The sequence below is a fragment of the Pristiophorus japonicus genome, chromosome 15 (genome assembly GCF_044704955.1).
Source record: "Pristiophorus japonicus isolate sPriJap1 chromosome 15, sPriJap1.hap1, whole genome shotgun sequence".
NCBI lineage: Eukaryota > Metazoa > Chordata > Chondrichthyes > Pristiophoridae > Pristiophorus > Pristiophorus japonicus.
The window spans coordinates 111597683-111621382 of NC_091991.1; the positions used below are offsets into that span (position 1 = coordinate 111597683).

The 23700-nt window shown below is 46.9% G+C and overlaps 1 protein-coding gene across 1 annotated transcript in view; it reads right to left on the bottom strand.

Moving 5' to 3' along the window:
* Positions 1-14738, bottom strand: part of LOC139281585 (otoancorin-like) — a 116577-nt gene extending 101839 nt beyond the window's left edge. Inside the window, exons 1-3 of the mRNA XM_070901738.1 lie at positions 14715-14738; positions 1692-1810; positions 55-83 (exon numbers count right to left, since the gene is read on the bottom strand). Of these exons, the coding sequence (XP_070757839.1) occupies positions 55-83; positions 1692-1773 (111 nt within the window). The 5' untranslated portion in view covers positions 1774-1810; positions 14715-14738. The remainder of the gene's footprint in view (positions 1-54; positions 84-1691; positions 1811-14714) is intronic.
* Positions 14739-23700: the final 8962 nt, after the last annotated feature.

Consider the following 23700-nt stretch of genomic DNA (forward strand, 5'->3'; position numbering starts at 1 on the left):
ACCAGCAACAGATAGCAGAAGAAAATGAGATTCAAACAAAATCCAATCACTAACCAGTATATGCCTCAACTCAGCAGGTAAATCTGGAAGAGGAACAAAGAGTTCAAACGGATGCATGGCAGAGAGAAAACAATTGCGAAATGTTTGAATAATCAGCTCGATGAACTATGAGAGAGCTAGTTCTATTTAACACGAGAAATGAATTTTCTGTCAATTTAGTTTTAAATACGTTTCTTCCTTCTTTTTCGAATACTGCGTGGGTATTACTGTTTCAAGCACGAGTAAAGGGGGTGAGGGGGGGGTGGGCGCAGACAGGCCACTGATCACAATCCAGTGGCTTGTTTTGGAAACACAGCAGCTTTGGGCCTACTGTGGCTGAATAGCCTCCCGACACACCGTCGAGGCTCACGCAAAGAATGGTCATTAGGGTAAAGTTCAAAGGGCATTCATCGCCCATGACACTGCACGCTAACACGAATGTAATGTATGTACCTGTGAGGATGCTCACAGGTTTGTAGAGCTGTCGAGTTGGGAGTGGCTTAGCCAGTCACGTGATGTTCACAAGACTCAATAAAACCCCAGCCAGTTGGGTTCGGGGGATGAGGCAGGTGGTTGTGAGCCTGGTGGATGAACTGGTAATGTGTAGTGTGATTGTTAAACCTTTGTTAATAAACCAACTAGTTCTTAGTAACGATGTGTTGCTATGAATTCTGAAACAAAGAACCCTTGAAGCAAATACATTACAATGGGTGAGTGGCTTCACAATGGGGGAGGGGAGAAGATATGAAGAACACAAGATTACTTCCTCTTCACAAGCTCCTCCTTGGGGACTCCCCACAGCTCCTGTTGGCCATTACTTCCTTCTCCAACAATCAGACAGGTTTTAAAAGCACAGACACACCTTGCGTTTAATTGGAGTTCAATCAGGTGAAGCGAACAGCAATTGCACTTTACCATGAATGGTTTAAATGTTGATTAACACAGCTTTAAAACTCTCCCCGCCCATCCCACCGAACTTGGTTAATTGGAAAATTATTTCAAGGGTAAATGGGCTGGACTTTCCGGTCCTTAGCGCTCTGGGTTTGGCCCCGGAGCGGTGTGAAAGGTGGCGGTCAGCCTCCAGCGCCCCTCCGCGATCCTCGGGTCCGGTTTTGCGGCTGCGCGGAGCAGCACGGGTGTGCAACGCCCCTGGTTGCGACACCGCCGTGAGTTTGAGCTCCTGCCCGACCCGCTCGCTCCGCAGTGACCGCCTGGGAAATCAGGCAGTGCAACCATGCCGATGGGCGAGAGGAAGATAAAGTTCTCCGCAGGCAAGTGCGACTGTTTGTTCTTTTCATTTTTTGTGCTATTTGTGTTGTGGTAATGTGGAAAATGTTTTAGGAATGTTTTTGTGGTATTTATTTTAGGTCATCCACCTCCCCGCCCCCAGGCATCTCTCGGAGCGCTCCTGGCCTGGCTTTTTAGCTCGGGTGTTTCCCGGGTAGCGCCCAGGAGAGGTGTACAACGCCTCCCTTAGCGCTGCGCTCCCTGACTCAGGGCCCAGCTGCCCAATGTTACTGACTGAGGCGCAAACTGTTCCCGGGCACTAACTTTCCCGCCCCGCCGGCATTACCGCCCCAAACACATCAAACCCCAAAATACAGCCAGATCCCAACACAAAGAATATATTAATTTTAAAATATTTTCCTTACCTTCACCTGGCTCTTCACCAACAATGATCTCAGTTTGGCAAAGACTCAAGGCAACCAGCCAGATCCAGAGGTTTAGCCGCATGGTTAAGCAGGATCGCCCAGTTCCCCCAGCGCAGATACTGTGAACACGCATTAGAGGGTCAGGAATGTGAACCATCTCCCACAGGGTCAGGTAACAGGAAGATTCACCATGAAAAGATCGGCGAGATAGGAGTTACATAAGAAACAGGAGCAGGAGTAGGCCATACAGCCCCTCGAGCCTGCTCCGCCATTCAATAAGATCATGGCTGATTATCGACCTCAACTCCACTTCCCTGCCTGCTCCCCATTACCACTTATCGCTCAAGAAACTGTCTATTTCTGTCTTAAATTTATTCAATGTCTCAACCTCCACAGCTCTCTGAGGCAGTGAATTCCACAGATTTACAACCCTCAGAGAAGAAATTTCTCCTCATCTTAGGTTTTAAATGGGCGGCCCCTTATTCTAAGATCATGCCCCTAGTTCTAGTCTCCCCATCAGTGGATACATCCTCTCTGCATCCACCTCGTCAAGCCCCCTCATAATCTTATACATTTCGATAAGATCACCTCTCATTCTTCTGAACTTCGAGTCGGCTGGTCCAGGCAAGGCAAGCAACAACACTGGCTTTATTTCCACAGCAATGCAAGTGGAAGCCTCTAATTTAGCAGCTTACAATTCCCGTAAGGGCGCTGAGCACCTCGAGTCTCGTCGTCGAGAGCATGCAGAAAGCAATCGCAGGCAGCGGAAGGAGCGTGCAGCAAACCAGTCCCACCCACCCTTTCCTTCAACCTGTGACAGAGACTGTAATTCCCATATTGGACTCTACAGCCACCTGAGAACTCACTTTTAATGTGGAAGCAAGTCTTCCTCGATTCTCGAGGGACTGCCAATGATGATGATGACATTACAGCAATGATTACACTTCAAAAGTATTTCATTGATTGCAAGGCATTTTGAGACGTCCGGTGGTAGTGAAAGGCGCTATATAAATGCAAGTCTTTCCTTCTTTAGTTATAGAAACATATGGCACAGAAGGAGGCCATTTGGCCCGTCCTGCCAGTGCTGATGCCTTGAAGGAGTGATCCAATGAGTCCCACTCTCTGATCTTTCTCCATAGCCCTTTAAGTATTTATCCAATTCATTTTAGCACCGGGCCATGTTTACCGCCTCCAATCGGCATATTCACTATTAGCGCCCCAAGAGAGGGAGTGGAGCACTAGGGGATGTGTTCCACACCCCTCTCAGGGCGCTAACCCGGATTCCTGGTGCGCTATCATGGGAGCGCTGCTGCAGTTCTGGCACTCGGAAACCAGCATCCCGACGCCTAAAAGGACCACCCGAAAACTGAAACAAAAGCCAAGGCCCAGCATCCAGGAGAGACGCATTAATGGAAAACAAAAATATTTGAACTGCCCACCTGCTCTCCCCTCGGACATTTCGCCCCTGGCAGCTTCTCCGTGACGCCTATTTTCCCTGTCGGGAGTTGCGCCGGGCGCTACCGGGACAACACACACTCACTGACGTCACCCAGTGGGTGTCGCTAGAGTGCGTAACGCTAACTGTTAGCACCGCCAGTAATCTGAAGATTGTGGGAGGCACTGACAGCTCGGCGCTCGGGCGGTAACCGCTTCGCGGCCCGTTACACGCCCCGCTCGGACGCTAACGGGCAGTGCTAAGCAGATGAATTTCTAGCCCTTTCTCTTTATTTACTCTCTCAAAACACCTCATCATTTTGAACACCTCTATTCAATCTCTTCTCAACCTTCTCTGCTCTAAAGAGCTTCTTCAGTTCCTCCATGCGCCTGAAATCCCTCATCCCTGATACCATCCTGGTAAGTGTTTCTCCATAGCCGTTTATCCAATTCATTTTAGCACCGGGCGATGTTTACCGCTTCTATTCTCCACTGCTAACTGGCTTTTTAAACCCCTCTCCCCAGTCTCCACCCTCATCTCTGACAATAAGTGTGAGGAGCATGGACTTCTTTGTCTCCAAAATTGAGACCATTCGATCAGCTGTCTCGATCAGTTCCCTTCCTTCCCCCAGTGCACCAGACCAAACTTCCTCTAAGGAAGTCCCCTGCCCTAGCCCTGACCTCACATCTTTCTCCAGTTTCTCTCCGATCTCCCCTCATGACCTTTCTGAGCTCATTTTGTCCATGAGACCCACTTCCTGCTCCCTCGACCTTATTCCCACCAAACTGCTGACCACCCAACTTCCTTTTCTGGCTCCCATGTTAGCCAACATTGTTAACAGTTCTCTCTCCTCAGGTACTGTCCCCCTCTCCCTCAAATAGAAACATAGAAACATAGAAAATAGGTGCAGGAGTCGGCCATTTGGCCCTTCGAGCCTGCACCACCATTCAATAAGATCATGGCTGATCATTCACCTCAGTACTCCTATCCTGCTTTCTCTCCATACCTCTTGATCCTTTTAGCCATAAGGGCCATATCTAACTCCCTCTTGAATATATCCAATGAACTGTCATCAACAACTCTCTGCGGTAGGGGAAGCCACAGGTTAACAACTCTCTGAGTGAAGAAGTTTCTCCTCATCTCAGTCCTAAATGGCTTACCCCTTATCCTTAGACTGTGACCCCTGGTTCTGGGCTTCCCCAACATTAGGAACATTCTTCCTGCATCTAACCTGTCCAGTACTGTCAGAATTTTATATGTTACTATGAAATCCCCTCTCATCCTTCTAATCTCCAGTGAATAAAGGCCCAGTTGATCCAGTCTCTCCTCATATGTCAATCCTGCCATCCCGGGAATCAATCTGGTGAATCTTCGCTGCACTCCTTCAATAGCAAGAACGTCCTTCCTCAGATTAGGAGACCAAAACTGAACACAATATTCCAGGTGAGGCCTCACCAAGGCCCTGTACAACTGCATAAGACCTCCCTGTTCTTATACTCAAAACCCCTAGCTATGAAGGCCAACATACCATTTGCCTTCTTCACCGCCTGCTGTACCTGCATGCCAACTTTCAATGACTGGTGTACCATGAAACACAGGTCTTGTTGCACCTCCACTTTTCCTAATCTGCCGCCATTCAGATAATATTCTGCCTTCATGTTTTTGCCCCCAAAGTGGATAACCTCACATTTATCCACATTATACTGCATCTGCCATGCATTTGCCCACTCACCTAACTGGTCCCAGTCACTCTGCAGCCTCTTAGCGTCCTTCTCACAGCTTACACCGCCACCCAGTTTAGTGTCATCTGCAAACTTGCCGATATTACACTCAATTCCTTCATCTAAATCATTAATATATATTGTAAAGAGCTGGGGTCCCAGCACTGAGCCCTTCGGCACACCACTCGTCACTCCCTGCCATTCTGAAACGGACCCGTTTATCCTGACTCTCTGTTTCCAGTCTGCCAACCAGTTCTCTATCCACGTCAGTACATTACCCCCAATACCATGTGCTTTAATTTTGTACACCAATCTCTTGTGTGGAACCTTGTCAAAAGCCTTTTGAAAGTCCAAATACTCCACATCCACTGGTTCTCCCTTGTCCACTCTACTAGTTACATCCTCAAAAAATTCTAGAAGATTTGTCAAGCATGATTTCCCTTTCATAAATCTATGTTGACTTGGACCGATCCTGTCACTACTTTCTAAATGCGCTGTTATTTCATCTTTAATAATTGATTCCAACATCTTCCCCACTACTGATGTTAGGCTAACCAGTCTATAATTCCCCGTTTTCTCTCTCCCTCCTTTTTTAAAAAAGTGGTGTGACATTAGCTACCCTCCTGTCCATAGGAACTGATGCAGAGTCGATACTGTTGGAAAATGATCACCAATGCATCCACTATTTCTAGAGCCATTTCCTTAAGTACTCTGAGATGCAGACTATCAGGCCCCGGGGATTTATCGGCCTTCAATCCCATCAATTTCCCTAACACAATTTCCCGCCAAATAAGGATATCCTTCAGTTCCTCCTTCTCACAAGACCTTCGGTCCCCCAGTACTTCCGGAAGGTTATTTGTGTCTTCCTTCGTGAAGACAGAACCAAAGTATTTGTTCAACTGGTCTGCCATTTCTTTGTTCCCCATTATAAATTCACCTGAATCTGACTGCAAGGGACCTACATTTGTCTTCACTAATCTTTTCCTCTTCACATATCTATAGAAGCTTTTTCAGTCAGTTTTTATGTTCCCAGCAAGCTTCCTCTCATATTCTATTTTCCCCCTCCTAATTAAACCCTTTGTCCTCCTCTGCTGAATTATAAAATTCTTCCAGTCCTCAGGTTTGTTGCTTTTTCTGGCCAATGTATATGCCTCTTCCTTGGATTTAACACTATCCTTAATTTCCCTTGTTAGCCACGGTTGAGCCACCTTCCCAGTTTTATTTTTACTCCAGACAGGGATGTACAATTGTTGAAGTTCATCCATGTGATCTTTAAATGTTTGCCATTGCCTATCCACCGTCAACCCTTTAAGTATCATTTGCCAGTCTATTCTAGCCAATTCACGTCTCATACCATCGAAGTTACCTTTCCTTAAGTTCAGGACCCTAGTCTCTGAATTAACTGTGTCACTCTCCATCTTAATAAATTGTGAACCACACCATCATACGACACCTTGATTACTGCACTGCCAATCAACGTTATGAGTTCTTTGGTGTACGTACGCAACTCGGCATTGATTGGACTCAGCTTCGGCCTCACAGCCTTAGTATCCCACAGCCTGTCGAATGTCCTCTGGCTCATTATTGATTGGAATTGGACATGGGTGCGAGTCATCGATACCGGCACACCATTAAGTTTTACAGTAATCATTATTGGTTGGCTCTTTGCTAGGAACGAATACTGTCCATACACTTCCTCCTCTGGTATCTCAGATTGCATATCCGGATCCGTGCTCGACTGGTCATCATCCTCCACATGGTGTATTGCAGCACGCTTGCTCACTTGTGGACACCTGCGCTGGAGAAGCCCCACTCTTGAACAGCCTTTACAAATAAACTGTTTAAACTGACACTGATGATGCCGATGATTTCCCCCACAACGCCAACACGATGATATCAGATTCACTCCCGTTGGCAGACTTTGGGCAGCCACAGGTTTCGCATATGCAGTCGGGTAGGCCCTGCCATATGCAGCTCTGCCAAATGACGATACTATCTTGTTTACAGTACTTGCCGAGTTCCGATTTTTCAATACTATCTGCTTTAAGTTTTTGTCCGTCATCATGCACGATTGGCCTTGCTCAAATCCAGCGTCTCCGCTTACGCAGGATCACCTCGTGTTTGATGCCAATTACAAAGAAGTCCCGCAGCATGTCTGCCAATGCAGTTTCGAACTTACATGGTCCAGCTAGACGTCTTAGGTCGCCAATGAATTCCAATACATTCTGGCCCTCAGAACGAACGTGCGTATAGAATCGATATCGAGATGATGATGCCTTCATCTGATTTGAGATTGTCACGTACCAAAGCACACAATGCTTCATAGTCCTTGTCCATTGGACTTAAGGGCGAGAGGAGATTCTTTATGTCCATAGATTTTCGGACTGCAAACCACGAGAAGGACCGCCCGGCACCGAACTGCGTCTGCCTCTTTCTCCATTTTGTTGGCCACGAAGTATTGGTTCAAGCGGGCTACAAAGTCTGCCCAATCTTCTCCCTCCACGAATCACTCCAGAATTCCAATTGTGCTAATTTTTGCATGCAAAGATTCTTGTTACCTCGTCGCCAAATGTTGTGTATGCAATAACTCAAAAGACTGAATACTGCAAACTCAAAACAGGTACAAACCTGGCTCTACTTTATTATTGTAGTGATCACATTACAAGATGGCTGGCCTTTTTTACCTGGACCGCACACACGTGCACACAGCCCAATGACCTCCGACAGTGGCGCCCTCTGGTGGCTAGTAAACCCAAGCATACATACATGACACTCCCACACCACCCCTCTTCATAAGTTTAAAGCCCTGTCTACAGCCCTAGTTATTCTATTCGCCAGGACACTGGATCCAACCCGGTTTAACTGGAGCCTGTCCCAACAGAACAGCTCCCTCATTTCCCAGTGCTGGTGCCAGTGCCCCAGGAAGCAAAACCCTTGCCTCTCACACTACTCCGAGCCAAGCATTTAACCTTCCAAACTGCTTATCCCAATGCCAATTGGCGCGTGGCTCAGGTAACAATCGACAGATTATTACATTTGAGGTTCTGCTTTTTAAGTTGGACCTCAACTCCTCAAACTCTCAGTAGAACCTCAACCCCCCCCCCCCCCCCCCCCAAGAGATGTCTGCACTCCTTTAATTCTGCCCTTTTGAACATCCTTTATTATAATCGCTCAACCCTTCTGTTGCCTGGGTCCCAAGCTCTGGAACTCCCTGCCTAAACCTCTCCACCTCTCTACCTCACTTTCCTCCTTTAAGACGCTCCTTAAAACCCACCTCGTTGACCAACTGCGCTAATTTCTCCTTATGTGGCTCGGTGTCAAATTTGTTTTGTCTCATAATATTCCTGTCAAGCACCTTGGGATGTTTAATATGTTAAAGGCGCTATATAAATACACACAAGTTGCTGTTGTACTCCATACCTCCATTAATAAAGCCAAGGATCCTGTGTATTTATTTTTTTTAAAAACAGCTTTCTCCACTTGCCCTGCCACCTTCAAAGCCCTGTGTATGTGAACCAGGTCTCTCTGTTCCTGCACCCCCTGTAAAATTACACCATTGTTGTGAATTTGATTTCTAAATTTTCATTCTCAAGATGTGCATGTTGCTGTGAAGGCCGACATTTATTGCCTGTCCCTAGTTGCCTGGAGAAGGTGGTGGTGTATTGGTTTGTTGCAACACAGTGATTTGCTACTACAGGAGGGCAGTCAAGGGCCAATCACTTTGGTGTGGGACTGGAGTCACGTATAGGCCCAGACCAGGTAAGGACGGCAGATTTCCTTTCCTAAAGGGCATTAGTGAACCAGTTGGGTTTTTTTAAAATGACAATCCACCAACTTCAGATTTATAGAATCATAGAATAGTGCAGCACAGGAGGCCATTCAGCCCATCGAAGAGCAATCAGTTAGTCCCACTCCCACCCCTCCCCCATCACACCGCCCACACACCCCCTCACCCCATTTTCCCCATATCCCAACAATTATTTCTCCTTCAAGTATTTATCCAATTCCTTTTGAAGGCTACTGTTTCCATCGCCCTATCAGGACGTGCATTCCAAATCCCGACCACGCATTGCGTAAAAACATTTTTCCTCATGTCGCCTCCGGTCCTTTTGCCAATCACCTTAAATCTGTGTCCTCTGGTTACCGACCCTTCAGCCATTGGAAGTAGTTTCCCTTTACTTACTCTATCTAAATCCTGTGTGATTTTAAACACCTCTATCAAATTTCCTCTTAGCATTTCTCTGCTCGAAGGACAATGACCCCAGCTTCTCCAGTCTATCCACGTAACTATAATCCCTCATCCCTGGGACCATTCTGGTAAATCTCTTCTGCACCCTCTCCAAATCCTCCATGGCCTTCCTAAAGTGCACTGCCCAGCACTGGACACAATCCTCCAGCTGGGCCGGACCAATTTAGCATAACTTCCTGGTTTTTGTATTCTGAATGAATCATGCCCCCTGTGTATAATTGCTTTTACTGCTGGTCTACAAGATAGCCACATAGATGAAAAGCCTTTATACCATTAAAAAGAAGTTAATGTGGAAATCTGTGTGAATCACTGAGATGTGTGAATGATGAATAAAGGGTGATTGCAGCTCTGAGAGTCGGAGTATTTGGTTTGTGCTCTGCACAGTCTTCACAACTGTTAACGAAAGTTCTAGACTAAACGTTAGAATTTATTGTGATTTATTTTTAAAAAGAATACATCAGCCATTCTTCTGTTGAAGACACAATGTTGATGTCCTACTTAAAAAGCTCAACAGCATCAAGGACAAAGCAGTCCACATGATCGTCACTGCATCCACTAGCCTAAACCACCCCACTCCCTCTACCACCGGCGCACCGTGGCTGCAGTGTGCACCTCTACAAGATGCACTGCAACTCGCCAAGGCTTCTTCGGCAGCACCTCCCAAACCCGCGACCTCTACCACCTAGAAGGACAAGGGCAGCAGGCGCATGGGAACACCACCACCTCCATGTTCCCCTCCAAGTTACACACCATCCTGACTTAGAAATATATCGTCGTTCCTTCATGGTCGCTGGGTAACCCAACCGCACTGTGGGAGCGCCTTCATCACACGGACTGCAGCGGTTCAAGAAGGCGGCTCACCACCACCTTCTCAAGAGCAATTAGGGATGGGCAATAAATGCTGGCCTTGCCAGCGATGCCCACATCCCATGAATGAATTTTTCAAAAACAGAACTTTCATGTTCCGAAGCCAATAGTTTCACTCAAAGGTTTGTGAATGTTTGGAATTCTCTGTCCCAGAGGGCTGTGGATGCTGAGTATATTCAAGAGAGAGATCAATAGTTTTGGGGGATATTGAGGGAATCAAGGGATGTGGGGATAGTACAGGAAAGTGGAGTTGAGGTTGAAGATCAGCCATGATCTTACTGAATGGCGGAGCAGGCTCGAAGGGCCGAATGGCCTCCTCCGACTCCTATTTCTCAAGCTACCTTGCTGTAAATTAAAAAGCTGTTGCCTCTTTAAGGAGTGACACTCAATTGTATCCCAATGAGATTAGGTCAGCTTCACAGTTAAACTGGCCTACTTAAAGAGAACCAAGTGTGCAGCGATCAGTAACGTATTCACTGAAGAACCATAAAATAGAAACAAATACACATTCAAGCAATAATTTTACCCTGGTAATTTCAAGCTCAAAGACCAGCATTATTGCACTGATTTACCCAAGTAATTTGGCAATAAATTCAGTCTCTGCAATTATATGTTTAATTTTCTACTTTCGATACATTGACCAAAGTGACTTCTACCCTTTTCTTAGAATCACAGAATTTCTCATCTTCAAATATTTATCCAATTCCCTTTTGAAAGTTATTACTGAATCTGCTCCCACCGCCCTTTCAGGCAGCATGTTCCAGATCACAACAACTCGCTACAGAAAAAACATTCTCCTCAATTCCTCCCTCGTTCTTTCGCCAATTAACAACAACAACAACAACATGTACTTATAGAGCACCTTTAACATAGCAAAAGGTCCCAAGGCGTTTCACAGGAGTGTTATGACAAACAATTTGACACCCAGCCACACAAGGAGAAATTTAGACAGAATTTATGAATTTATGAAAGGGAAATCATGCTTGACAAATCTAGAATTTTTTGAGGATGTAACTAGTAGAGTGGACAAGGGAGAACCAGTGGATGTGGTGTATTTGGACGTTCGAAAGGCTTTTGACAAGGCCCCACACATGAGATTAGTGTGCAAAATTATGGCACATGGTATTGGGGGTAATGTATTGACGTGGATCGAGAACTGGTTGGCAGACAGGAAGCAAAGAGTGGGAATAAACGAGTCCTTTTCAGAATGACAGGCAGTGATTAGTGGGGTACCGCAAGGTTCAGTGCTGGGACCTCAGCTATTTACAATATATATTAATGATTTAGACAAAGGAATTGAATGTAATATCTCCAAGTTTTCAGATGACACTAAGCTGGGTGGCAGTGTGAGCTGTGAGGAAGATGCTAAGAGGCTGCAGGGTGACTTGGACAGGTTAGGTGAGTGGGCAAATGCATGGCAGATGCAGTATAATGTGGATAAATGTGAGGTTATCCACTTTGGTGGCAAAAACAGGAAGGCAGATTATTATCTGAATGGTGACAGATTAGTAAAAGGGGAGGTGCAACGAGACCTGAGTGTCATGGTACATCAGTCATTGAAATGAGGCATGCAGGTACAGCAGGCAGTGAAGAAAGCAAATGGCATGTTGGTCTTTATAGTGAGAGGATTTGAGTATAGAAGCAGGGGGTCTTGCTGCAGTTGTACAGGGCCTTGGTGAGACCCCACACCTTGAGTATTGTGTGCAGTTTTGGTCTCCTAATCTGAGGAAGGACATTCTTGCTATTGAGGGAGTGCAGCAAAGGTTCACCAGACTGATTCCCAGGATGGCAGGACTGACATATGAAGAAAGACTGGATCAACTAGGCTTATATTCACTGGAATTTAGAAGAATGAGAAGGGATTTCATAGAAGCATATAAAATTCTGACAGGATTGGTCAGGTTAGATGCAGGAAGAATGTTCCCGATGTTGGGGAAGTCCAGAACCAGGGGTCACAGTCTGAGGATAAGGGGTGAGCCATTTAGGACCGAGATGAGGAGAAACTTTTTCACTCAGAGAATTGGGAACCTGTGGAATTCTCTACCACAGAAAGTTGTTGAGTCCAGTTCGTTGGATATGTTCAAAAGGGAGTTCGATGTGGCCCTTAAGGCTGAAGGGATCAGGGGGTATGGAGAGAAGGCAGGAGTGGAGTACTGAAGTTGCATGATCAGCCATGATCTTATTGAATGGTGGTGCAGGCTCGAAGGGCTGAATGGCCTACTCCTGCACTTATTTTCTATGTTTCTATGTTTCTATGACCAAAAACTTGGACAAAGAAGTAGGTTTTAAGGAGCGTCTTAAAAGGAGGAAAGAGACGCAGAGAGGTTTAGGGAGGGAATTCCGCAGCTTAGGGTCCAGGCAACAGAAGGCACGGCCATCAATGGTGGAGCAATTATAATCAGGGATGGTCAATAGGGCAGAATTAGACATGGGCCAGCTGAATTTTGGACGAAGTTTACGTAGGATAGAACTGGGAGGCCATCCATGAGTGTATTGGAATAGTCAAGTCTACAAGTAACAAAGGCATGGATGAGGATTTCATCAGCAGATGAGCTGAGGCAAGGGTGGAGACGGGCGATGTTATGGAGGTGGAAATAGGCGGTTTTAGTTATGTCGCAGATATGTGGTCGGAAACTCATTTCAGGATCAAATATTTTATTTTTCCGTTCCTGGGATGTGGGCATCGCTGGCAAGGACAGCATTTATTGCCCATCCCTAATTGCCCCTTGAGAAGATGGTGGTGAGCCACCTTCTTGAACCGCTGCAGTCCGTGTGGTGAAGGTGCTCCCACAGTGCTGTTAGGGAGAGAGTTCCAGGATTTTGACCCAGCCACGATGAAGGAACCGCGATTTATTTCCAAGTCAGGATAATGTCTGACTTGGAGGGGAACGTGGAGATGGTAGTGTTCCCAGGCACCTGCTGCCCTTGTCTTTCTAGGTGGTAGAGGTGGCAGGTTCGGGAGGTGCTGCCGAAGAAGCCTTGGTGAGTTGCTGCAGTGCATCGTGTAGATGGTGCACACTGCAGCCACGGTGCGCCGGTGGTGGAGGGAGTGAATGTTGAAGGTGGTGGATGGGGGGCCAATCAAGAGGCTGCTTTGTCCTGGATGGAGCTTCTTGAGTGTTGTTGGAGCTGCACCCATCCAGGCAAGTGGAGAGTATTCCATCATACTCCTGACTTGTGGCTTGTAGATGGTGGAAAGGCTTTGAGGAGTCAGGAGGTGAAACACTCACCGCAGCCTCTGACCTGCTCTTGCAGCCACAGTATTTATGTGGCTGGTCCAGTTAAGTTTCTGGTCAATGAGGAGCACCAAGGTTGCGAACAGTGTGGTTCAGCCTCAGGCAGAAGCTGGGGAGAGGGATGGTGTCAGTGTCGAGGGAACGCAGTTTGTGGCGGGGACTGAAAACAATTGAATATTGGGAAGACCAAAGTCATTGGAGAACATTTCTGCTCATCCAGAACTGGATGTCAGACAAGCAGATTGAGACTGTGGAGGGGTCGAGAGAAGTGGTGGTGGTGAGGTAGAGCTGGGTGTCGTCAGCGTACATGTGGAAACTGACGCCATGTTCTCGGATGATATCGCCAAGGGGCAACATGTCGATGAGAAATAGGAGGGGGCCAAGGATAGATCCTTGGGGGACACCAGAGGTAATGATGCGGGAGTGGGAAGAGAAGCCGTTGCAGGTGATTCTCTGGCTACGATTAGATAGATAAGAATAGAACCAGGCGAGTGCAGTCCCACCCAGCTGGACAATGGTGGAGAGGCGTTGGAGGAGGATAGAGTGGTCAACTGTGTCAAAGCCTGCAGACAGGTCGAGAAGGACGAGGAGGAACAGTTTGCCTTTGTCACACTCACAAAGGATGTCATTTGATGAGCACCGTTTCGGTACTGTGGCAGGGGCAGAAACCGGATTGGGATTTAGGACCGTTAGCCGGGGATTATCTTGGCATTCCAGCATGATTTTTAATGATTAAATAATTCACAACATAAAAACTCTGAATACCTGAACAGAGGGGATAAACTTGAATAAAAAATGTATTTAAAAAAAGCTATCCACTGTAAATGTTCTTGACTTATCCAGAACACACCATTTTTAAACGTAAACGTTCAATAAGTTGCACTGAACACAGAATGGAATATTTCAATGCTGAGTTTTAATGAGGATATACTGCACAGAAACAGGCCCTTCTGCCCGATCAGTCCATGCCGGCGTTTCTGCTCCGAGAGCGGTGATCCCGAGCTGTACAATCCCGGTGAGTGGGATTACAAATCACATCAGAATTGTTCAGAGAGAAAAATGAAATCTGATTGATTTGCAGCTTTGCGACCCGGCGGTGGACAGGGTGGGAACCACTCGGCTCATGGAGGACACAATCGATCCACTGTTCCAAGTGTCACAGGATCGGGGCTGAAATGAACAAGTAAGTGGCCGCTGATATTCTGGGTCACTCACTCTCACAATACACTCACTGATCTTAAGTGAACCCTGCTTAAACCCTGGAGAAACGCCGCAGCACAGGGGCAATCTCCCCGAGCACATTCTTCCTCGGACTTGGAAAAGATTTGTCTTGGATTCATTCTGCACATTAGCTGCAGGTAACAGTGAAATTAGCAAACTGCAAGTGAAACCAGCAAGGTGCACAATCTCACTGTCCGCCCTTTGTGCTCAACATTCGCTGCCATGTATCAGAGCGGTATCGACCAGAAAAGCCCCTCCTAGCCACACAGAACGGCTGATACAAAGTTCAGGTACCTGTGCACAATGCTGGCGATGTCTTTCACTGGAAGGTCCCGGCTCCCGAGGCAGCAATCGGAAAGTGACTCAGGAACAGGGAACTTCTACCCTCATCGCCGCCTACTGACGTCAGGCAGGTGTGAGGTTACACCTGCCCTCCTGCAACAACTTACCTTTATATAAGACTTGCATTTATATAGCGCCTTTCACCACCACCAGACGTCCCACAGCGCTTTACAGCCAAATAAAGTACTTTTTGGAGTGTAGTCACTGTGGGAAACGCAGCAACTAATTTGTGCACAGCAAGCTCCCACAAACAGCAATGTGATAATGACCAGATAATCTGTCTTTTAGTGATGTTGATTGAGAGATAAATATTGGCCAGGACACCGGGGATAACTCCCCTGCTCTTCTGCGAAATAGTGCCATGGAGAGCAGACAGGGCCTCGGTATAACGTCTCATCTGAAAGACGGCACCTAGAACATAACAACATAAGAAATAGGAGCAGGTGTAGGCCATACGGCCCCTCGAGCTTGTTCTGCCATTTAATAAGATCATGGCTGATCTGATCATGGACTCAGGTCCACTTCCCTGCCCGCTCCCCATAACCCCTTAATCTCTTATCAGTTAAGAAACTGTCTATCTCGGTCTTAAATGTCCTCCGATCCTCTCCCCCCCTCCGATCCCCTCTCCCCTCTGATCCCCTGACCTTCTCCGCACGGAGCTGAGGGAAGCATGGCGGTGCAGTTGGGCACATGCGCCGAGAGTCAAAAAAAGCGCAAATAATCACTCGGTGTATTTATATATTTATACGGAGTGATTATCTGCACAAACATTGTTGTGTCCTTCTGCACATGTGCGTGGTGGACTCCGCCCCTTTTTGCGCATGCATGCTCAATCAGGTCACGGTGCACAGTGCAGTATCATCATAGGCGGTCCCTCGTATCGAGGATGACTTGCTTCCACACCAAAAAAGGATGAGTTCACAGGTGTTTCAATGAAGGACCTAATATTCCAGATCCCGAACTACATCCTGAAGGGTGGAAGATGCCAGTTCATCGATTTTTTTTAACGTGTGGTGGCCGTTGCACACCAGCCACTACACGGGCTTGACAGAGCTGGGTCTTGGTCCAGTGGGAAGGATTAACCAAGACGACTGGAGACCAGCTCTGCTGCACGGGCCTAGTGCGCACACATATCGCAGTGTGGGCTGGTATACGAGGAAGCCGAAGTGGTGACAAACCACGTTGCCGATTGAGCCTGAGCCTGGTACTGGGGCTTTGGGTTATCTATCAAAAATCAATGACTATACTAAAGGAGTCTCCAGGACTTGCCTGGAGTATCGCTGTGATTATCTACACACATATTTTCACGCCATTCTGAGAGAAAGAGGAAATCGGAGATAGAAGAAAAACTGGGAAGTGAGAGAGTCTGGGGCAGAGAGAAAGAGTCTGGGGCAGAGAGAGTCTGGAGCAGAGAGAGACTGGGGCAGAGAGAGAGAGAGAGAGAGAGAGAGACGGGGGAAGAGAGAGAGACTGGGGGAGACAGAGATTTGGGGGATAGAGAGACTGGGGCAGAGAGAGAGAGAGAGAGACTGGGGCAGAGGGCGAGAGAGAGAGAGACTGGGGCAGAGAGCGAGAGAGAGAGAGACTGGGGCAGAGAGAGACTAGGGCAGAGAGAGAGAGAGAGACTGGGGCAGAGAGCGAGAGAGAGACTGGGGCAGAGAGAGAGAGAGAGAGAGACTGGGGCAGAGCGAGAGAGAGAGAGACTGGGGCAGAGAGAGAGACGGAGGGGGAGAGAGAGACGGGGGGGGGGGGAAGAGAGAGAGACTGGGGAGAGAGAGAGAGAGAGAAACTGGAGAGAGAGAGAGACTGGGGCAGAGAGAGAGAGACTGGGGCAGAGAGAGAGACTGGGGCAGAGAGAGAGACTGGGGGCAGAGAGAGAGACTGGGGGCAGAGAGAGAGAGAGAGATGGGAGCAGAGAGCGTGAGGGAGATGGGGAGCGAAGGTCAGGAACTTGGTGGGGTGGGGGTAAAGAGCACGGAGAGCACTGTGGGGATAGTGGAAGAACTTGATCCAGATCTAAAGGGGTAGGAAGGTCAGGAACTTGGGTGGGTCAAGAATGTCAGAAACGTGGGCTGTGGGGGGCGGGGGGGAGTGGGTGAGGAGGTCAGAGACTTTGGCGGTGGGGGGAGGGAGGGGCAGGAACTTGATGGGAGGTGGGAGATGGTCTTAACCCATGAGAGTGAGCCATGTCTGTTCCAAGTGAGCTCTGTTCTGTCTGGTGTCAGCAGTCAGAATGGCTATAATTACACTTTGCAAAGAGAAACTGCTGGTTGTGTCTTATCCTCCAATCAGCAATCAGGACTTGTCATCAAGGGGGTCCAATCAGAGCATTAGGTGTTGCAAAAAAATGCATCCATATTTATACCCTGCGAGCTGAAGATCAGGTGGTTTGCTGACTTACCTCACCACTCGAGATGAGGACCAACAATGCCTTGTGCATTTTGATGAAGAGGCCAGAGCTAACCTCATCAACCTGTGGAAAAGATCCCGGCTGACGGCGTTGATTTAATGTTGCCAACTTTGATGCGGAAACGAGGCTGATAGCAGTAATATGGCCTCAACAATGGCAAGACACTTAACCTCATTCATTTTGGTGCCCTCTTATCTCATTTGGAGATCAAACCTTTCCCAGACCTGCTAGATTCTTTGTCTATGAGACTCAAACAAAGTGTGAACTCTGGGGTTTAACTACACATCGTCCAAACTAACTACAACAACATGTATTTATATAACTACCTTAATATACTGAATAAATGTGGTTATTGAAAATAAATGTAGTTCAAACAAACTGGTGATTAACACAATATGTGTGGTTATATCAAAATGCATTTCATGATTGCTTACATTGCGATAAAACAATTCTTTGATACTTATTAGAAGACTTTGAGCACATTCTGGCACTGTCTGTCCAACAGAGCGCAGGAAGTGGGTGTACAGCCCCAACAGGAGGTCAAGGCGCAAATCCGGCCGGGACCGGCTGGAAACACATGAGGGCAAACTTTCCGGTCCTTAGGGTCCCAAATCCTGCCCAAGTACCCACATCGTTGGGTGGAAAATTTTGACTGTGGTCTCTTCCCAGTTACTTTACTAATACTTTAACCCATTCACAGTGAGCTGCGAGTTAAAGGAGCATTATCTCCAGGTAAAAAATCACTCTCCATCTCAACAACAACTTGTATTTATATAGCGCCTTTAACGTAGTGAAACATCCCAAGGTCCTTCACAGGAGGGTTTTAAGACAAAACAAATAAATTTGGCACCGAGCCACATAAGAAGAATTACAGCAGATGACCAAAAACTTGGTCAAAGAGGTAGGTTTTAAAGGAGCGTCTTAAAGGACATAGAGAGAGGTAGGGAGGCGGGGAGGTTAGGGAGGAAGTTCCAGAGTTTGGGGCCCAGGCAGCTGAAGGCACGGCCACCAATGGTTGAGTAGTTATAATCAGGGATGCTCAAGAGGACAGAATTAAAGGAACGCAGACATCTCGGGGGGTTGTGAGGTCAAAGGACACTACAGATATAGGGAGGGGCAAGGTCATGGAGTGATTTGTAAACAAGGATGAGAATTTTGAAATTGAGGCGTTGCTTAACCGGGAGCCAATGTAGGTCGGCAAGCACAGGGATGATGGGTGAGCGGGACCTGGTACGAGTTAGGACACGGGCAGCTGAGTTTTGGATGACCTATAGTTTACGTAGGGTAGAATGTAGGAGGCCAGCCAGGAGTGCGTTGGAGTAGTCAAGTCTAGAGGTAACAAAGGCACGGATGAGGGCTTCAGCAGTAGATGAGCTGAGGCAAGGGGTGATTTTACGGAGGTGAAAATAGGCGGTCTCAGTTATACCGTGGATAGGTGGCCAGAAGCTCATTAGGGTCAAATATGACACCAAGGTTGAGAAGAGTATGGTTAAGCCTCGGACAGATGCTAGGGAGAGGGATGGAGTCGGTGGCTAGGGAACGCAGTTTTCCAACAGTGGGAGAGAGCTGGTAGGATAGTATATCATGGAGCCACTGAGGAACAAGAGAGGAAACCAAAGTGGAATTGATCGTGTGTGTGTGTGTGTGTGTGTGTGTGTGTGAGAAAGAAAAAGAGATACATAGGTAGAGAGAAAGAGATAGTGAGGGAGAGAGGGAAAGAGATTGAGAGAGTTGGGGAGAGAGATATATGGAGAAGCAGAGATTGAGAAGGAGAGAGATACATGTGGATATAAAGAGAGATAAGGAGATAGAGAGTAAGTTGGAGAGACAGAGATTCATATAGGGAGAGATGGGAGACAGAGAGAGAGAGGGGGAGAGATAGAGAGGGCGAGAGAGAAGGAAAGAGATAGTGAGGGAGAGAGAGATAGCGAGGGAGAGAGAGATAGCGAGGGAGAGAGAGATAGCGAGGGAGAGAGAGATAGCGAGGGAGAGAGAGATAGCGAGGGAGAGAGAGATAGCGAGGGAGAGAGAGATAGCGAGGGAGAGAGAGATAGCGAGGGAGAGAGAGATAGCGAGGGAGAGAGAGATAGCGAGGGAGAGAGAGATAGCGAGGGAGAGAGAGATAGCGAGGGAGAGAGAGAGAGATAGCAAGGGAGAGAGAGAGATAGCGAGGGAGAGAGAGAGAGAGATAGCGAGGGAGAGAGAGAGAGAGATAGCGAGGGAAAGAGAGAGAGATAGCGAGGGAGAGAGAGAGAGATAGCGAGGGAGAGAGAGAGAGAGATAGCGAGGGAAAGAGAGAGAGATAGCGAGGGAGAGAGAGATAGATAGCGAGGGAGAGAGAGAGAGATAGCGAGGGAGAGAGAGAGAGATAGCGAGGGAGAGAGAGAGAGATAGCGAGGGAGAGAGAGAGAGATAGCGAGGGAGAGAGAGATAGCGAGAGAGAGAGATAGCGAGGGAGAGAGAGAGAGATAGCGAGGGAGAGAGAGAGAGATAGCGAGGGAGAGAGAGAGATAGCGAGGGAGAGAGAGATAGTGAGGGAGAGAGAGATAGCGAGGGAGAGAGAGATAGCGAGGGAGAGAGAGATAGCGAGGGAGAGAGAGATAGCAAGGGAGAGAGAGATAGCGAGGGAGAGATTTAGAGAGAGAGGGAGAGAGAGAGGGAGAGAGAGATAGAGATAGAGAGGGAGAGAGAGATAGAGATAGAGAGGGAGGGAGAGAGGGATAGAGAGGGAGAGAGGGATAGAGAGGGAGAGAGGGATAGAGAGGGAGATAGAGAGAGATAGAGAGAGAGAGCGATAGAGAGGGAGAGAGAGAGAGAGAGAGAGAGAGAGGGGAGAGAGATAGAGAGTGAGTTGGAGAGACAAAGAAAGAGATACTTATAGGGAGAGATGGGAGACAGAGATAGAGAAGGAAAGAGATAGAGAGGGAGAGAAATAGAGAGGGAGAGAGATTGAGACAAGGAAAGGCAGACACAAGAAATAGAGTTGTAGAAAAATGAGCCCCGAGCTTTCTCTCTGAAACTGGGAGCAGATGAACCATGCAGTTAAAAGAGACAGTCTACTGCTGATAATCAAGGTCATCTGTGCACTAAAAAAAATCTGAATTATCCATTTAAAAATAAAAGACTTGCATTTATTTGGCGCCTTTCATGACCACTGGACGTTTCAAAGTGCGTTACAGCCAATGAAGTACTTTTGGAGTGTAAGAACATAAGAAATAGGAGCAGGAGTAGGCCATTTGGTCCCTTGAGCCTGCTCCGTCATTTAATAAGATCATGGCTGATCTGATCATGGACTCAGCTCCACTTCCCTGCCCGCTCTCCATAACCCTTTATTCCCTTATCGCTCAAAAATCTGTCTATCTCCACCTTAAATATGTTGCTTGATCCACCCTCCACAGCTCTCTGGGGCAGAGAATTCCACAGATTTACAACCCTCTGAGAGAAGAAATTCCTCCTCATCTCAGTTTTAAGTTGGCGGCCCCTTATTCTGAGACTATGCCCCCTAGTTTTAGTTTCCCCTATGAGTGGAAATATCCTCTCTGCATCAATCTTGTCGAGCCCCCTCATTATCTTATATGTTTCAATAAGATCATCTCTCATTCTTCTGAACTCCAATGTATATAGGCCCAACCTACCTTCATAAGTCACTGCAATGTGATAATGACCAGATTATTATAATTAAGCACCGGATATAACAGAGCAAAGTGTGAATTTAGTGCTTTAAAGGTGACTTTGAATAAAAGTTAAGTTCATCTAGATCTGTAGGGTCCTATTTGGCAAGGGCCAGGAATGAAGGACTGCTGCATGATAAACCATTGCACCACCACAGAAGTAAGTTAAGGCAGAAAAGGGAGGAGAGAAAATATAAAGATATATAAATAACTGATTGAGGCACTGGTTTATGGCAACTAAATAGGTCTAATTCTATTTTCATGATTTTGAAATCGAGGTGTTGCTTAACCGGGAGCCAATGTAGGTCAGCGAGCACGGGGTGATGGGAACATCACTGTGTCAGTTGCTAATTAAGCAGACTAGTTTACAGTGACAGAATAAATTACATTCATTTTTTATTATACGGAATTACAGCATTTTCTGCTGTGTTTACTGGTGTTTTGGGAATTGTGGTCTATTTTTTCCTGTGAAAACCACTAATGATTGACCTTGGAAATAACCGATCGACAACGGTTTTTATGCAACGCCTTTAGAGTAGTAAAATGTCCCAAGGCGCTTCACGGGAGTGATTATGGAACAGAATTTGACACCGAGCCACATGGAGAGGTATTTGGGAAGTTGAGAGGTTGGTCTTAAAAGGAAGAGAGGAAGGTTCAGGGAGGGAATTCCAGAGCTTAGGGCCCAGGCAGCTGAAGGCACGGCCAGCGATGGGAGCAAAGAAAATCAGAGGTGCACAAGAGGCCAGAATTGGAGGAGCGCAGAGATCTGGGAGGGTTGTGGGGCTGGAGGAGGTCACAGAGATAGGGAGGGGCGAGGCCATGGATTTCAAAACAAGGATGAAAATTTTACAATCTAAAACTATAGCGTAGTGATAATGGAGAACTTCAACTATCCTAATATAGACTGGGATAGTAATAGTACAAAGGGCAGAGAGGGAGGAGAATTTCTGGTGTGTTCAGGAGAACTTTCTCGATCAGTATGTTTTCGGTCCAATGAGGAAGGAGCCATTGCTGGATCTGGTTCTGGGGAATGTGGTGGGTCAAGTAGAACAAGTGTGAACATTTAGGGAAGTGATCATAGTATCATAAGGTTTAGATTAGTTATGGAAAAGAACAGGGAACAATCTAGAGTAAAAATACCGAATTGGAGGAAGGCCAATTTCAGTGGGTTAAGAACGGATCTGGCCCGGGTAAATTGGAAGCACAGATTGGCAGGTACAACTGTAATGGAACAATGGGCTGCCTTTAAAGAGGAGACAGTTCGGGGACAGTCGAGGTACATTCCCACGAGGGGGAAAAGTAGGGCAACCAAAGTCAGAACTCCCTGGATGATGAAAGAGAGGGAGAGTGAGATGAGGCAGAAAAAGGGGGCGTATGACAGATGTCAGGTTGAGAATACAGATGAGAACCAGGCTGAATATAGAAAGATCAGAGTAGAAGTGAAAAAGGAAATAAGAGGGGCAAAGAGAGAGTATGAGAATAGATTGGCAGCTAACGTAAAAGGGAATCCAAGTCTTCAATCGGCATATAAATAGTAAACGGGTATTAAGAGGAGGGGTGAGGCCGATTAGGGACCAAAAGACCTACACATGGAGGCAGAGAGCATGGGTGAGGTACTAAATGAGTACTTTGCATCTGTCTTCACCAAGGAAGATGATGCTGTCAAAGTCAGAGTGAAAGAGGAGATAGCTGAGATACTGGATGGGATAACATTTGATAAAGAGGAGGTACTAGAAAGGCTGGCTGTACTTAAAGTAGATAAGTCACCAGAACCGGATGGGATGCATCCTCGGACGTTGAGGGAAGTGAAGGTGGATATCGCAGAGGTACTGGCCATAATCTTCTAATCCTCCTTAGATACGGGGGTGGTGGCAGAGGACTGGAGAATTGCAAATGTTACACTATTGTTCAAAAAAGCAACACAAAACAAGTATAGTGAACAGTGAGGAGGAGAGTGATAGACTTCAAGAGGACATAGACAGGCTGGTGAAATGGACGGACACGTGGCAGATGAAATTTAATGCAGAAAAGTGCAAAGTGATACATTTTGGTGGGAAGAACGAGGAAAGACAATATAAACTAAAGGGTACAATACTAAAGGGTGCGGATGAACAGAGAGACCTGAGGGTATATGTGCATAAATCATTAAAAAGGTGGCAGGGCAGGTTGAGAAAATGTTTAAAAAAGCTTACGAATCCTGGACTTCATAAATAGAGGCATAGAGTACAAAAGTAAGGAAGTTATGATGAATCTTTATAAAACACTGGCTCGGCCTCAACTGGAGTATTGTGTCCAATTCTGGGCACCACATGTTCTAGGGAAGAGGGACTTCAGTTCCGTGGATAGACTGGAGAAGCTGGGGTTGTTCTCCTTGGAGCAGAGAAGGGCGAGAGGAGATTTGATCGAGGTGTTCAAAATCATGAGAGGTCTGGACAGAGTAGAGAGAGAGAAACTGTTCCCATTGGCAGAAGGGTCGAGAACCAGAGGATACAGATTTAAGGTGATTGGCAAAAAGGATCAAAGGCGACATTAGGAAAAACGTTTTTACACAGGGAGTGGTTAGGATCTGGAATGCACGGCCTGAAAGGGTGGTGGAGGCAGACTCAATCATGGCTTTCAAAAGGGAATTGGATAAGTACCTGAAGGGAAAACAATTGCAGGGCTACGGGGAAAGGGCGGGGGAGCAGGAGCTGAAGGGCTCTTGCAGAGAGCCGGCACGGGCTCGACGGGCCGAATGGCCTCCTTCTGTGCTGTAAGCATTCTAGAATTCTACACATTGCTAGATAAAATATAAAAGGATCCAACTTCAAATGTAATGAAATGTATTATTTTTTATTTCCAGTGATTGTAGGCAACA